General features: G+C 38.0%; 2 protein-coding genes and 1 long non-coding RNA gene across 4 annotated transcripts in view; 1 reads left to right on the top strand and 2 right to left on the bottom strand.

Moving 5' to 3' along the window:
• LOC111521397 overlaps positions 1-2,763 on the bottom strand; it is a 6,273-nt gene extending 3,510 nt beyond the window's left edge. The window contains exon 1 of the long non-coding RNA XR_002724937.3: positions 1,690-2,763. This is a non-coding gene — a long non-coding RNA (uncharacterized LOC111521397). The remainder of the gene's footprint in view (positions 1-1,689) is intronic.
• The window catches only part of ACTL6A (actin like 6A), a 24,633-nt gene extending 12,627 nt beyond the window's left edge, over positions 1-12,006 (top strand). For both annotated transcript variants that reach the window (XM_023184782.1, XM_023184783.2), the window contains 9 exons: positions 1,153-1,247; positions 1,552-1,658; positions 1,752-1,841; positions 5,760-5,821; positions 6,019-6,133; positions 6,263-6,343; positions 8,363-8,458; positions 10,433-10,519; positions 11,525-12,006. In XM_023184782.1, coding sequence (XP_023040550.1) covers positions 1,153-1,247; positions 1,552-1,658; positions 1,752-1,841; positions 5,760-5,821; positions 6,019-6,133; positions 6,263-6,343; positions 8,363-8,458; positions 10,433-10,519; positions 11,525-11,605 — 814 coding nt within the window. In that variant the 3' untranslated portion in view covers positions 11,606-12,006. The remainder of the gene's footprint in view (positions 1-1,152; positions 1,248-1,551; positions 1,659-1,751; positions 1,842-5,759; positions 5,822-6,018; positions 6,134-6,262; positions 6,344-8,362; positions 8,459-10,432; positions 10,520-11,524) is intronic.
• Positions 12,007-12,064: 58 nt separating this feature from the next.
• Positions 12,065-16,051, bottom strand: part of MRPL47 (mitochondrial ribosomal protein L47) — an 18,281-nt gene continuing 14,294 nt past the window's right edge. Inside the window, exon 7 of the mRNA XM_023184784.2 lies at positions 12,065-12,589. Within this exon, the coding sequence (XP_023040552.2) occupies positions 12,466-12,589 (124 nt within the window). The 3' untranslated portion in view covers positions 12,065-12,465. The remainder of the gene's footprint in view (positions 12,590-16,051) is intronic.

The raw sequence follows: 16,051 nt of genomic DNA, 5'->3' as shown, positions 1-16,051 counted from the left end.
TCTTGACTCCTGGACTCAAGCGATCTGCTTGCCTTGGTCTCCCAAAGTGCTGGGATTACAGGCATGAGCCACCATGCCCAGCCTCTAATAATCTTTCTAAAGTGCTAGTCTGCTTTAAGCCAGAGTCATCTTCTACATTTCTTCCTTTTACTTTCAGACCGTACTGAGGTGCTTGCAGTTCTCTGACCTCGCTGTGTTCTCTTGCCTCCTGGTCTTCCCACATGCTCCTACTCTTGCCCATATTCCCTTCCCCAGAATTTACAATTGGATATCCCAGGAATAGGTTTCTCTTTTACACCACCACCTTCCCTGGGACATCTCGTGAGCTTTTCTTTTTACAGCTTTATTGATCATCTACTTCATTAAACAGGATAACCTTCAGGGAAAAGGCAGTTTTGGTGCACCATTATGTGTCTACTGTGTTAAAGGAATTTTAGTGCCAGGTGAGCAGCCTCCCTCTTTCCTCCCTCCCTCCTTGTTAAGCACCAGACTTAGTAGACACCTAATAGATGCTCAGTAAATATTTGATGAATGAGTGAATGCCCCTACTCCTAAACTTCAGTTTAGTGTATTCAGGTAGTATAGGCCTTCTGCAGCACAGAAGTGTGGAAAATGGGATCTGCCAATATTCACCAACTGTGGAATTCACCTGGCATAGTTTTCCCGCCCATTGAGTTAGAGGAGATAGGAACTGCCATATGGCTTTGCCAAACTGCTGAAACAGCTCTTCAATGCTGTGTGAGAATGGTTATAGTCCCTAGCTCAGTTGTCACAACCTCCCACTGTTCTTACCAAGTTTCTGTACATTTTGTTAAATAAATGCATCTCAGTTTGTTGTTAAGCGCTTTGATCAGTCTCCAGAGACTTTCAATTATTATGTTAATTTTGACCAGCTTAATAGTAGCTGTTTCTAGAGTAAAGGTTTCCCTGAGTTCCTGATACCTCCATTCTGGAATTCCTGCCTCTTGCTATTTGTTCTTAAGCCATAAATATTATTTTATACCAATTTTTATCCCTAGATTCACTGTAATACATTTTTAACTATGAGGTACATGTTTAAGAAATAGTTTCTGAAATATAAGAGCCTGCCCTTTACAATAAACATTATTTTAGCAGCCTTGATACTTTCTTTTCCTTAATGTTTTAAACTAGATTTGCTAATGGTCGTTCTACTGGGCTGATTTTGGACAGTGGAGCCACTCATACCACTGCAATTCCAGTCCACGATGGCTATGTCCTTCAACAAGGTAAATGTATTTAACCAGGATACACTGAGATGATTTTAGATGTTATGAGGACACACACAATGAAATAAAATGATGAGTAGCACTTTTAAAGCATATCAGTTTCTGAATAAGATCTTTTTTTAAATATGTTAAAAATCTTTAGTATATAATGTGTATTTAAAACTGATGCATTGCTTTATTTATGTGTTGAAGGATAGTTCATTTACCTGAAAAAGTTATTCATATAAATACACCCGTAGGGGAAATTCATTCTAGGAAGTTTGGACTTAACTGCTCTCTTAGCCTTGTCTCATCTGTTTCATAGGCATTGTGAAATCCCCTCTTGCTGGAGACTTTATTACTATGCAATGCAGAGAACTCTTCCAAGAAATGAATATTGAATTGGTTCCTCCATATATGATTGCATCAAAAGTAAGTATTGAATTTTCTTTCTAGAACTTACCTTTAGCTCCCCCACCCCTATGAAATGAACTCCATTAACCTAGCATCTCTTGGTACTCTCAGGAAGCTGTTCGTGAAGGATCTCCAGCAAACTGGAAAAGAAAAGAGAAGTTGCCTCAGGTTACGAGGTCTTGGCACAATTATATGTGTAATGTAAGTAACCCTCATTCTCTTTACAAAAATGTTACAGGCTTTTTGCATGAGTATTTAAAAAAAAAAGTTATATATAGGCTGTAAATCCTTGAGTAAAATATGAGCACTTTATATTTTCAAGCTCTTTTTTTAAATTACTAAATATATTTTGAAGATTAAATAGAGCATGATCTCAGGATTACACTCTATATTTTTAATGATACTTTACTAACAAAAGAGCTTTGCTGTGAGAGGCATGCTTTTCATATTTGCCAAACAAATATCTCTGCAAATCACTACATATTCACTTGGATTACTATGGTGAGACCTGGAAGGAATTTTGGTTTTATGCTATTCTGAACATTTTTGACTGAGAAAATGGTTTTAGGTTTTGGAGAGGCCTACTAGTATGTCTCAGTTATGTTCTGTTTCCCAGCATTAGTCAGCCATATCAAAAATGTGTTTTTGTTCAGAACAAGGAACCCATGAGAGATTCTCTACTAAAAACCCATCTCTGAACATATGGCTTACTGATGGGGAAGAGGTTAGTAAAACAACCTGACACCACAGATACACCTTAATTTCTTTTTGTTTTGTTTAAAAAAACTGTTATTTTAAGTTCAGGGGTACATGTGCAGGTTTGTGATATAGGTAAACTCGTATCACGGAAGTTTGTCGTACAGATTATTGTCCCCCAGGTACTAAGCCTAGTACCCAGTAGTTATTTTTTCTGCTCCATTCCCTCGTCCCTCAGGGAGGCCCCACTGTCTGTTGTTCCCTTCTTTGTGTCCATGTGTTCTCATCATCTAGCTCCCAGTTGTGAGAACGTGCTGTGTTTGGTTTTCTGCTCCTGCATTAGTTTGCTAAGGATAATGGCCTCCAGCTCCATCTCGGCCTCCAGCTCCATCCCAGTTCCTTCAAAAGACATGATCTCATTCTTTGTTTTTTTTTTTTCACTGCATAATATTCCGTGGTCTGTATACCACATTTTCTTAAGCCAGTCTTCCACTGATGGGCATTTAAGTTGATTCCATGTCTCTGCTATTGTGAATAGTGGTGTAGTAAACATACGCATACATGTGTCTTTATGATATAGTGATTTATATTCCTTTGGGTATATACCCAGTAATGAAATTGCCAGGTCAAATGGTAGTACTGGGCCAGGCATGGTGGCTCACGCTTGTAATTTGAGAGGCTGAGGTGGATGGATCCCTTGAACCCAGGAGTTAGAGATCAGTCTGGGAATCATGGCAAAACCCTGTCTCTACAAAAACAGAAAAATTATCTAAGTGGGGCCAGGTGCGGTGGCTCGCTCCTGTAATTCCAGCACTTTGGGAGGCCGAGGCGGGCAGATCACCTGGGGTCAGGAGTTCGAGACCAGCCTGGCCAACATGGTGAAATCTCGTCTCTAAAAATATTAAAAAATTAGCTGAGTGTGGAGGTGGGCACCTGTAATCCCAGCTACTTGGGAAGCTGAGGCAGGAGAATTGCTTAAACCCAGGAGATGGATGTTGCAGTGAGCTAACATGGTGCCACTGCACTCCTGCCTGGGTGACAGAGTGAGACTCCATCTCAAAAAAAAAAAAAAAGAAAAAGAAAAATTAGCTAAGTGTAGGAGTGTGCACCTTTAGTCCCAGCTACGTGGGAGACTGAGGTGGGAAAATCACCTGAGCCCTGGGTAAGTCAAGTCTGCAGTGACCCTTAAGTGTACGAGTGCCCTCTAGCCTGCGTAACAGAGTGAGAACCCACCTCAAAAAAGAAAAAAAAAACAAATGGTAGTTCTGTTTTTAGCTCTTTGAAGAATTGCCACACGGCTTTCAACAATAGTTGAACTAATTTACATTCTCACCAAAAGTGAATAAACGTTCACTTTTCTCTGCAGCCTTGTTAGCAGCATCTGTTATTTGTTTTTTTCGAGACAGAGTCTTGCTTTGTTGCCCAGGCTGGAGCGCGGTGGTGGAATCTCGGCTCACTGCAACCTCCGTCTCCCGGGTTCAAGTGATTCTCCTACCTCAGCCTCCCGAGTAGCTGCAACTACAGGCGCGTGCCACCAGGCCCAGCTAATTTTTGTATTCTTAGTTGGCCAGGGTGGTCTCGAACCCTTGACCTCATGATCCACCTGCCCCAGCCTCCCAAAGTGCTAGGATTACAGGTGTAAGCCACCGTGCCCAGCCCTATTTTTTTACTTGTTTATAATAAATAATAGCCATTCTGACTGGTGTGAGATGGTGTATCATTGTGGTTTTGATTTTCATTTATCTGATGGTCAGTGATAGTGATCTTTTTTTCATATGCTGTTGGCCACATGTATGTTTTCTTTTGAAGTGTCTGTTAATGTCCTTTGCCCACTTTTTAATGAGGTGGGTTTTTTTGTTTAAGTTCCTTATAGAAGCTGGATATTAGACCTTTGTTAGATACATAGTTCGCAAATATTTTCTTATTCTGTAGGTTGTTTGCTTACTGTGTTGATAGAAATTAATGTGTATCCAGCAAAAGAAACTAAGAGTAAATTTATATGTCATAATTACTATGAGAAGGATCATATCTAACAGGTTTTAAAAAGTTATATCATATATATTTATATCATGTATATCATATATATACACACACGATATATAGATATATATATATTTTTTAAAGACAGGGTTGGCCGGGCACAGTGGCTCACGCCTGTAATCCCAGCACTTTGGGAGGCTGAGGTGGTGGATCACTTGAGGCAAGGAGTTCAAGACAGTTCAAGTCCTGGCCAACATGGTGAAACCCCGTCTTTACTAAAAATACAAAAATTAGCTGGGTGTGGTGCTGAGTGCCTGTAATCCCAGCTACTTGGGAGGCTGAGGCAGGAGAATTGCTTGAATACGGGAGATGGAGGTTGCATTGAGCTGAGATTGTGCCACTGCATTCCGGCCTGGACAACAGAGCAAGACTCTGTCTAAATAAATAGAGCAAGACTCTGTCTAAATAAATAAATAAATAAATGAATAAATGAATGAATGAATGAATGAATAAATAAATGAATAAATAAATAAATTACAATACATACATACATGGTCTCTCTGTCACCCATACATACATACATACATACATACATACATACATGGTCTCTCTGTCACCCAGGCTGGAGTGCAGTGGTGCAATTGTAATTCACTGCAGCGTCAAACACCTGGGCTCCCCCTGCCTCAGCCTCCTAAGTAGGGAGGACTACAGGTGCACGCCACCATGCCCGGCTAATTTTTTATTTTGTATTTTTATAGAGACAGGGTCTCACTAGGTCTCACCAGGCTGGTCTTGAACTCCTGGCATCAAGCGATCCTCCTGTCTTGGCCTCTCAAAGTGCTGAGATTACAGGCATGAGCCACTGCACCCAGCTCTGACAGTTTTTGCACCTAAAGATAAAGATTTCGTGTGTGTGTACATGTAATATATGAGGAAAAATTAGGATTACTCATTTTTTCTAGATATTAGACAAGATTTTTCTAGAGGTCGTGTTAGTTCACAGCATTTTGTTAAACTGTTTTATACTATGTACAGTCATTAAAAGTTGCCTAAAATGTGATGTATATGCACATGTGTATATGTAGGTAATGAAATCTTGCTTCTAATCTAGCTTATTTTTAAGAAGAAAGTGGTGTTCTGAAATTGGTTTTGTTATGCAGGACTGTGGTGCAGGGGTTCCTGCACCTGCAGTTGTTTATCTCTCATCGTTTCATAACTGTTGTAACTTAAATGTGTGTAATTTACTGCTAATGCAAATGTTTAGAATTAGGTTTCTTGATACCCAGAATCTTTGTTAGGTAGATTAATACTGTTGAAATGATTTACACATCTAGAAAAATGGTCCAATTTCATTCTGAAAAGTATTTAAAATATATTATAAAAGTATAGATTACAAAGATAAATCTCAACCTTGTTTGTTAAACTTTTTTCTTTTACTCATAGTGTGTTATCCAGGATTTTCAAGCTTCGGTACTTCAAGTGTCGGATTCAACTTATGATGAACAGTATGTTTTCTTATTTAAATTGTATACTTTATAAATGAGGACAGGATTTGTTTAGAAAACATAGAAAGTACTTAATTGAATAATGTTTAAAATATTCTCACTCCCATTTTTTTACAAGTTGATAATTCCCTAGTAGTTTATAATTTTGAAGAGAATTATTTTTGTATTTTGTGTAATACTGTTTAACATGTTTTCAGAGTGGCTGCACAGATGCCAACTGTTCATTATGAATTCCCCAATGGCTACAATTGTGATTTTGGTGCAGAGCGGCTAAAAATTCCAGAAGGATTATTTGACCCTTCCAATGTAAAGGTATAAAAGCTTTTCATAATTAGCCTGGCTTTTCCTATATAGGTAAAGAGCTTTTGTGGCTAAAATGTTTTGGATATGCTTTACTGTATGAAGAGCCTCCATGTGACTACTTGTTTTCTTTTGTTGTAGGGGTTATCAGGAAACACAATGTTAGGAGTCAGTCATGTTGTCACCACAAGTGTTGGGATGTGTGATATTGATATCAGACCAGTAAGTGCCAGTCTCCTGTTACGGTTTAAAGGTACCTTTTAGGGGACTGAAATGCCCCCAAATCATTGTTAGGTTGACAGTGACCTAATGGTTGTCAATGTCATTGACTTTGAAGTTCATTTTATAACAGTATCTATAAAAAGATGAAGTACTAGAAAAAGAAAAATGTGCAACTCTAGAGCTATGGTGTCCAGTTTTGTAGCTACCCTCCACATGTGGCAATTTAAATTAAAATAAGTAAAAACATAAAACTCAATTCTTCAGTTGTAATAGCCTCATTATAAATGTGGCTAGTGGCTGCTGCATCAGATAGCGCAGATACAGAACATTTGCACCATCACAGAAAGTTCTGTAGACAATGCTGCACTAGAGATTTCCTGAAATGTGGCAAACCAAAATATGTATTGTTGGTGATTTTCTTACAGATAGTACAACTTCTACTTTTATTTTTCAGGAAGGTGTGGTTTAAATGGTATGAGTAACTTTCACATGAAGATTATTTTAAATGATCTTCATATTTTTTGTGCTTTGTCAGATTTTAAATACTAACTCCATATTATATACCTCACTCATTATCAGTGATAGGTTCTTGGAGACTGCAACTTGAAGTGAAACAATGTACAGTAAGTCCTTGAAGGACATTGTTTCACGAAAAAAATTGGTTTTGTTACATGTCATTTTGTTGAAAGTCAGTTTCCAAGGTCATATTGATAACATTGAGAACTGACTTTATCTTATTTAAACCTAATTCAGCTTCTCACCCACATACTGCCTAGATTTTGAATAAATTAATTTGCTTAAAGCATAGGGCTAATAGCTACTATGTTGTTCAAAAAAGGCTTTGAGTGGCTACGAAAATCATACTTTATTTTACCTTTATTTCACCTGGTAACCTGGTAGGCATGTGATGTTTCTAGGACAATAGTAATATAAGTTTGGGATTTTTTTAGTGCAAATACAATTCCACCTTTCGGGGAAGGTAACTGAATTGAAGTATATTTATTGCAACAGTGATAACTTTGTTTTTAGTGAAATTTCTCCTTTTAACTAATGAGATACTTTTACATTCCATTTTCTACTTCAAAACTTAGATGATTTAGACATTTGAAATATGTTTTAAAAATAGGAACTTATCCACTAAAACAGGTTGACATTTAACTTTCTGATGCATACATGCAAATTCAAAGTAAATATACTTATAAGTAGTAATTTATTTTTATTTGGGGAGGCCTTAGCATGTGTGTTTTGGAAAAGCTCCCATGTGCTTCTGATGTATGCCTCTGCAAAAGAGAAAGGTAGCAATCATTTTTGCCAGGAATATGTTCAGTTTATCATTGTCTGTCACAATCATAAAATAATCTAATTTTGAATATCCTAACTTCCAGATGAGCATTCTTTTTCAAAATATTTGTGATTTTAATTTTTGACTGGTGGTTGCTATTAATATTTCCAGATGACCATTCTAAGATAAAGTCATTATAAAATGTACTTCTAATTAAATATTGGCAGCTATCTGCCAAAAAAATTACGATTTTTAGAATGATTCCTTTAAGTTAGTGGTTCTTAAAACTTCATGCACATTAAAATAATTTTGGGAGTTAAAAACCATGCTTGCCAGGCACAGTGGCATGTAGTCCCAGCTACTTGGGAGCCTGAGGCAAGAGGAATGTTTGAACCCAGGAGTTTGAGGCTGTGGTACACTATGACTGTGCCTGTGAATAGCCACTGCATTCCAATGTAGGCAATATAACAAGACCCTGTCTCTAAAAGTAATCTTGCCTGGATCCCATCCCCAGACATTTTTATGTAATTGCCCCTAGGAATTTGTGTTTTAAAAGCTCCTTAGATGAGTTGAATGTACAGCTAGGATGGAGAATCGATGAATTAAGCTATTAGGTCTATATAATAGTAAAACATTTCCAAAAAATGAAAGGGAAAATTGTAGTAGAGCACATTTGTAGTTGTATTTAAAACTTTTGGGAACATGTGGAACTGATTTTTCTTGTATTTTTATCCTAGGGTCTCTATGGCAGTGTAATAGTGGCAGGAGGAAACACACTAATACAGAGTTTTACTGACAGGTTGAATAGAGAGCTGTCTCAGAAAACTCCTCCAGTAAGTTCTGTTTGTTCTTTAATGGTATTCTTCAGTCATATATTTCCTCACTGATGGTGTCATTTTGTAGATAAGCATTCATTTTTCAATAGATACATGATATTTTATATGTGCCTGGTATAGTATCACTAAAGTTAATATCCTTTAACCATGTTTTTCTAGTTGACATCTATTAGTTTCTCTTAAATTATTTGAATCTCATTTATTAACTTAATATTTAAATACGGATAGTTTGCTAGGCACCAGTCCCTGCACATCAAGGGCTCAGTCTACTAGGATGGTTAGACATGCAGAAAATGATGACTGTAGCGTGCTAAACAATTCAGTATGTCATGGACCAGGTGCTGTCGGGAACACCAAGAAGCCACTACTTAACTCGCTAGGGGTATCAGAGAATAGCCTCATGAAGAAGCTATAGTTTGAATGAATAGTTCAACTCATTACTAATTTATGAGAGGATATCTAGATGGAGGGAATAAAACCATTTACACAAATATTAAGAGAAGATGGCTGTGTTCCAGTAATTCAAAGTAGTTGGCTTCTAGTCTTTACATAAGTGGGGAAAGCAATATGGCTAGAAAGATGGATTAGTTTCCTAGAGCTGCCATAACAAAGTACATGTTGGTGGCTTAAAACAGAAATTTATTGTCTTATAGTTCTTGAGGCTAGAAGCCTCAAGGTGTCAGTGGGGCTATGCTGAATCTCTAGGGGAAAATACTTCCTTCTTCACAGGATAAAATCTAGCAGTGGACTGATGAGCTCTTATGTTTGTTTTAGAAAGATCAGTGGGTATATTGTAATAACTTTTAAGAGAATAGAAAAACTCGGTTTGAGAAGGTAATTTATATAGTACTTCAGTAACAGAATGGCAGTTATAATCTTTTAACTTTAAATTTAAAATTTTTATTGGCTGGACGTGGTGGCTCATGCCTATAATCCCAGCACTTTGGAAGGCCGAGGCAGATGGATTACGAGGTCAGGAGACCAGCCTGGCCAACATGGTGAAACGCTCTCTCTACTAAAAATACAAAAATTAGCTGGGCCTGGTGGCGGGCGTCTCTAATTCCAGCTACTCGGGAGGCTGAGGCAGGAGAATTGCTTGAACCCGGGAGGCAGAGGTTGCAGTGAGCTGAGATTGCGCCACTACACTCCAGCCTGGGCGACAGCGCGAGACTCCATCTCAAAAAAAAAAAAAAAAAACAAAAATTAGCCGGACATGGTGGCATGTGCTTGTAATCCCAGCTACTTGGGAGGCTGAGGCAGGAGAATTGCTTGAACCTAGGAGGCCGAGGTGGCAGTGAGCCAAGATCATGCAACTGTACTCCAGTCTGGGTGACAAAGCAAGACTCTGGCTCAGGGAAAAAAAAAAAAAAAAAAACAACAACAAAACTTCAAGTGGTTTTTTTTGTAAGGTGTTCTGCACTAAATATTAAATTTTAAAACCCTTATTAGTGGTTACATATGCCCTAAAAATGTCTATAAATCTGTATATTTAATAGTCTTTTAGCTTCCCATATAAAAGAATGTTTTACATATGCCACATTTCTATTATTAAAAGTGATATCTAAATATATAGACACACAGTTGACATCTGCCTTGTATTTTCTAAATTCTTGGAGATCTAGAGCATACCTGAATTATAATACTAATCATTAGATTGATTGATTGTTTGATTTGAGATTTGTTATCCTATTTCAAAATTACCGTTATTTTAATCAGTGTTTGAACCACAGGGAGCCATTAAGAAGTGTGTCAAAATTGAATTTCCTGGCAGGGTGCAGTGGCTCATGCATGTAATCCCAGCACTTTGGGAGGCTGAGATGGATGGATTGCTTGAGTGCAAAAGTTGGAGACCAGCCTGGACAATATGGCGAGCAAGACCCTGTCTCTGTTTAAAAAAAAAAAAAAGAAAAAAAAAATTCCTAAGTTGAGTCACAAGATTTGATTGTACTAATGCATATTCTTCTATTTCAGAGTATGCGGCTGAAATTGATTGCAAATAATACAACAGTGGAACGGAGGTTTAGCTCATGGATTGGCGGCTCCATTCTAGCCTCTTTGGTTAGTAGATGAGCTACTTTGCAAAAATGTTCTTACTGAATTATACTAAATTTAGTAAAAATACAAAAAACAACTCCAGTGCTTCATTTGTCTTTGCATTTTATAACTGTCAAATGAGCGGAGGACCTAATAGAATAACCAGTTTTATGTGTTCTGATATAACAAAATGCCTCTTTGCCTAATTAAGTGGACATTTGTCAGCCTAATTTCAATGTCCCCTCTCAAACAGAGGTGGAAATATGTTAACGTATGCACGCCTCTTCTAATAATACCCCCATTGACACTGGTCAGGGCTTGTCTGGAATGCATTTAAAATCGAAACATTCCTTCTCAAGTTCAGGTCATTCCCCAGTTTACAGTGAGGTCTAGGAAGTCAGGAATTGGTTCTTGAAGCAAATGGTGAAGTCATGGTGCTGGGTGTAAGATGTTTCTTGGACTACCCTCTGCCTTGAATAAGGAGGAAAAGTCCTTATACTTTTCTGCATCCTGGACTTACAGCATCCTCCCCCTTTATATACTGTATATATACACACCATATATACTGTTCTGGAATATGGTTCTGGAGGAGGACAGAAATAATCGAGTACTATTTTGGGAGGCGGGACTCTTAAAAGAATTATTCAAAGTTTTGGAGTTACGAAAATAAGATATTAAAAGAAAAAAAGGCTGGTGCAGTGGCTCACACCTATAATTCCAGCACTTTGGGAGGCTGAGGCAGGAGGATCACATGTGCCCAGTAGTACAATACCAGCCTGAGCAACATAGTGTGAGGCTCCATCTCTACAACAATTACAAATTAGGCAAGGTGGCATGCCCCTGGAGTCCCAGGCTGATGTGGGAGGATCCCTTGAACCGAGGAGTTCGAGGTTGTTATGAGCTATGATCACGCCATTGCACTCCAGCCTGGCTGACAGAGCAAGACCCTCTCTCAAAAAAATAAATTAAGAAAAGCCATTTCTAGTAAAAAGTAAGGCATAATTATATAAATTTCTTTCCATTTTACAGGGTACCTTTCAACAGATGTGGATTTCCAAGCAAGAATATGAAGAAGGAGGGAAGCAGTGTGTAGAAAGAAAATGCCCTTGAGAAAGAGTTCCCAAGCTTCTATCTTCCTTTGTCACCTTACGTTTCATAGCTTTAGTATACTCAGGAAAAGAATGACCATCTTTTGTAGAATGTTTATACATTTTTGCATATTTCAATTTCCACTTAAATTTTTTAAAGCTTTAACTGGCTCTATAAATTAAGATAAGTTTGTGCTTTCCTTGAAATGCACTTATTCTTATTACAAGCATTTTATAATTTTGTATAAATGTCTATTTTCTCTAAATATTTTGCTTTCAGTAAAATGCTTTCCAACTCTGTTTAGTATATTAATTACCAGTGGATTGGTAGAATTGCTTTTTATTGACTAGTAAAAGTTACTGCCTATGCTTTTTACCTTAGGCTTATAGAATTAAATAAAAATTAGCCATTCCAGAAATATATTTTGGACTGTTGTGCACTGTGACTTACTACTTTAAGGACTGAATGTATTTATCATTATTTTGAATCAGAGTACTCACTGTTTATTAACAGCAGTACCCACATCCTCTTCATATCCTATTAACAACAGAGGTAAAATTATTACTCAAATTCAATTATTGCCTTTGCTGTGGCAGTTACCATCACCTTCACCCTCTAAGATAGCAGGTGACATTTAAAGCCTGCTTAAATGTCAGAATTTATAAAGTGGGAATTTAATCCGAACTTTATACCTGATTTTTAGAAGTAAATTAGCTTCTACCAAATTAGCTAATTAATTAGCATGCCATATTCACACGTAGAACAACTGATTAAAGTCACTTGACTAAAAACAGAATTTCTTTATAAACCACTTAATTATTTACTCTTGTACACAGACTATTCAAGAAAAACAAAATGGTAAATTTAAGAGTTCAGACATCTTAGCCAAGACTTGACTTCTGGGCTTCAGCAAGATGTGGAAACTTTTTTAGAAGAATTTTTGCTTTCTTTCTCTCTAAATTTTCCTTCCGTGCTTTGATGCGGGCTCGTTTCTCACGTTCCAGTCTAGAATAAAAAAAGCATAAAGCAATTTATACAAAAATATTTCCTTGTTATTCAATACTATCAAAATATGCATAAATCAATTACATCAAAGCTTCAAACATGCCAGTCTCTGTATTTGGTGTGTTATATATATTATTAAACTTGAATAGTAATCACTGTAAACCTACACAAGTCAAGAGCATCTGAAACCCTATACCAACTATCCCTATTTCTTGACTAGAAAGAATGTCCAGATCTTACGAACCTGTAACAAACTGGGACTTAATAAGCATCATCTCTTAGCAGGGTTTTACTCTGTGTATAGGGGAAATGATAAGCTAAAGTGAGTACTATTTGAAAGTAAGGAATTCCCACAAGTCTCAGGATATATCTCATGATGTCAAAAATAAATTCTTAGGCTCTGGCTAGACTTACTATTCCTTAAATGAGTTTGTTCCCACACATCAGTATCCTAGGGCATGACACACGTGCTGCATAAATTACAACATAAATTACTTGACCTGTAGGGTCAACTTGGGAGTTGTAAAAATTGAAAATGAAAAAAAATCCTTGGATACCAAACCTCCATTTAAATTGATATCTTACAGGATATTGATCAATAGAAATAAGCTTATATAAAATATAGCAATAAAGAGATGTACTGCTGAAGTTACTACAAATGAGTTTTTTGGGGAAAAAAGGCTGAATACAATATGCCAGTGCTGTGGGAGAGGTCATAGAAAATTGGGTGAAGTAAAAAATATGCACATATATAGGAAAAGTATAAAGGCTAAAGTCAAAATGAGATTACCCATTCTATTCATCAGTCTTTGCTCCAACTAAATTTTGACCATTCACAAAAACAAAGACCCATCTGAAGGAATAAAGGTTTGCTATTCTTAAGAATATTAAGATGATGATGCTACATTCTGAAGGTGAGGCTAAAAAAGGTAGTTTCAAAAACAAAATCAGAATGTGTATAAAACCTGTAAAAGTGACACGGGATTGATACATTCTCATACATCATTTTAAAAGTTATGGCCAGGTGCAGTGGCTCATGTCTGTAATTCCAACACTTTGGGAGGCTGAGGCGAGAGAATCACGAGGTCAAGAGATCGAGACCATCCTGGCCAACAGGGTGAAACCCTGTCTCTACTAAGAATACAAAAATTAGGTGGGCGTGGTGGCATGCGCCTGTAGTCCCAGCTACTTGGGAGGCTGTGGCAGGAGAATCGCTAGAACCTGGGAGGTAGAGGTTGCAGTAAGCCGAGATCACACCACTGCACTCCAGCCTGGCAACAGAGCAAGACTCCATCTCAAAAAAAAAAGGGGGGGGGGATTTATAACCACCCTGTATGACTAAGGGACAAAAGGATCAAACAGCACAACACTGGGCTTGGAGCAATCTTGGACTCAGATTTCTTCAGTTGCTTAGCATCTCAACTAGGTCTTAAATGTGAATAGCAAAGATTTAAAAGCTTTCGCCACAGAAGAAGCAACAGTGGAAAATGAGCAAGGAACATTTAGGCAACAAGGCAAGAGTTCTGACTTCGATGAAAGGTAGGTAGCTAAGACTTGTAGGAATGCTGGGAGGAAAAGAGTTTAAGATTTGAAGCTATAGATAAGAAGCTGCTGTATGTTTCTGAACAGCCCTGATGTGATTTAAAAAAAAAAAAGGTCTTGAGGAAAATTAGCCAGGAAGCAATACTTGATTGGACTGCAGTCAAGAAGATGTGCAGTAATTCAATTTGATAAAGACAGAGACTGCACTAGGGCAAAGACAATGGGAGAAGAAAAGACAGATCCTGGAGACATTCTGCAGCAAGAATTAAATCAAGGACTGATTAAATATATAGCAATGGTGATGAAAAAGACTGATGGTTTAGTGCCATGCAGACTGGATGTACTACACATGAAATGAGGAGAGGTAGCTGGTTCAGTAGGGATGATTAGTAATTTTAAATGTGATTCTAAAGTACACTAAACACTTTAAAGCCAAGCTTAAAGATACATTCCATTCCTGTTTAAATTGTTTTTAAGTTTGTTTTGGTATGAAAATCTTTCGTGGTGGGGGGCGGGAGAGAATCAGTTTTTGAGGAACTTGCTAAAAGTAGAATGTATCATTCAAGAGAGTTGTTAAAAGCTGTGGTTCTTGTGCTGCTACGATTTCCCTTTTAATTTTCCAGCTGCCTTCCCAGCCTTGAATTCTGATTTCTAGCACCTTTAGCCAGGAGCCCTTTAGTTCCTCTGCCCTCTCTCTGGAGCCACAGCAATGGGAGTTTAGTAGCACCCTTGGCCCAGGAAACCATAAACTTGCAATACTTTTCCCTTCTAATTGCAGTTTTGGGGATTAAACTCTATCCTCTGGCTTTGTCTTCTTTTGGATATGGCCCAAGTGTTTTAAAATAGCTCTTTAAAAAAAAATTTTTAAGTCTATATAGTTATCAGCGAGGGGTTCATGGGAACACGCACTCCTCTATCATAACAGAAGCCCTATGTTCTCCCTATTCAATGATAAACCTAATGCAGGAAAAATGTGCTAAAGGAAATATTTGGAGATCAACATTCTGCAGGACAACATGAGTTTACGTATAATACAACAGACTTCTCTTCCTAGCCCCATTTCTTTTCAACAGCCTTGCAATAACATGAACTCACACTGTATGCAACTGAATTATTAGGACCTTCATTTTAACATAAGAGTAGAAATTTTTCCATTTACATATAGATACAAGAATAGAAAGACAATAAAACTTTTCAAAGGATACATACTATAATGTTAACAGTGGCTCTTTTTTTTTTTTTTTTTCTGTTTTTTGAGACTGAATCTCACTCTGTCGCCCGGGCTGGAGTGCAGTGGTGCAATCTCAGCTCACTGCAACCTCCACCTCCTAGGTTCGATCAATTCTCGTGCTTCAGCCTCCTAAGTAGCTGAGATTACAGGCGCATGCTACCATGGCTGGCTAATTTTTGTACTTTTAGTAGAGACAGGGTTTCGTCATGTTGGCCAAGCTGGTCTCAAACTCCTGACCTCAACTGATCCGCCTGCCTTGGCCTCCCAAAGTGCTGGGATTACAGGTGTGAGCCACCGTGCTTGGCTGACTGTGGCTATTTCTGATAGTGAGCTTATATGTGACTTCAATTTTCTTTTTTACCTGACTTTCCTATTTTTTTTCTTTTTTTTTTTTTTTTTGAGACGGAGTTTCACTCTGTCACCCAGGCTGGAGTGCAGTGGCACGATCTCTGCTCACTGCAAGCTCTGCCTCCCGCGTTCACACCATTCTCCTGCCTCAGCCTCCCGAGTAGCTGGGAGTACAGGTGTCTGCCATCATGCCTGGCTAATTTTTTGTATATTTAGTAGAGACGGGGGTTTCACTGTGTTAGCTGGGATGGTCTCGATCGCCTGACCTCGTGATCCACCCGCCTTGGCCTCCCAAAATGCTGGGATTACAGGTGTGAGCCACTGCGCCTGGCCTGACTTTT

This window comes from Piliocolobus tephrosceles, chromosome 2, assembly GCF_002776525.5.
Source record: "Piliocolobus tephrosceles isolate RC106 chromosome 2, ASM277652v3, whole genome shotgun sequence".
Lineage (NCBI taxonomy): Eukaryota > Metazoa > Chordata > Mammalia > Primates > Cercopithecidae > Piliocolobus > Piliocolobus tephrosceles.
The sequence above is the reverse complement of the archived record's forward strand: the minus strand, read 5'-3'. Positions and strand labels throughout refer to the sequence as shown.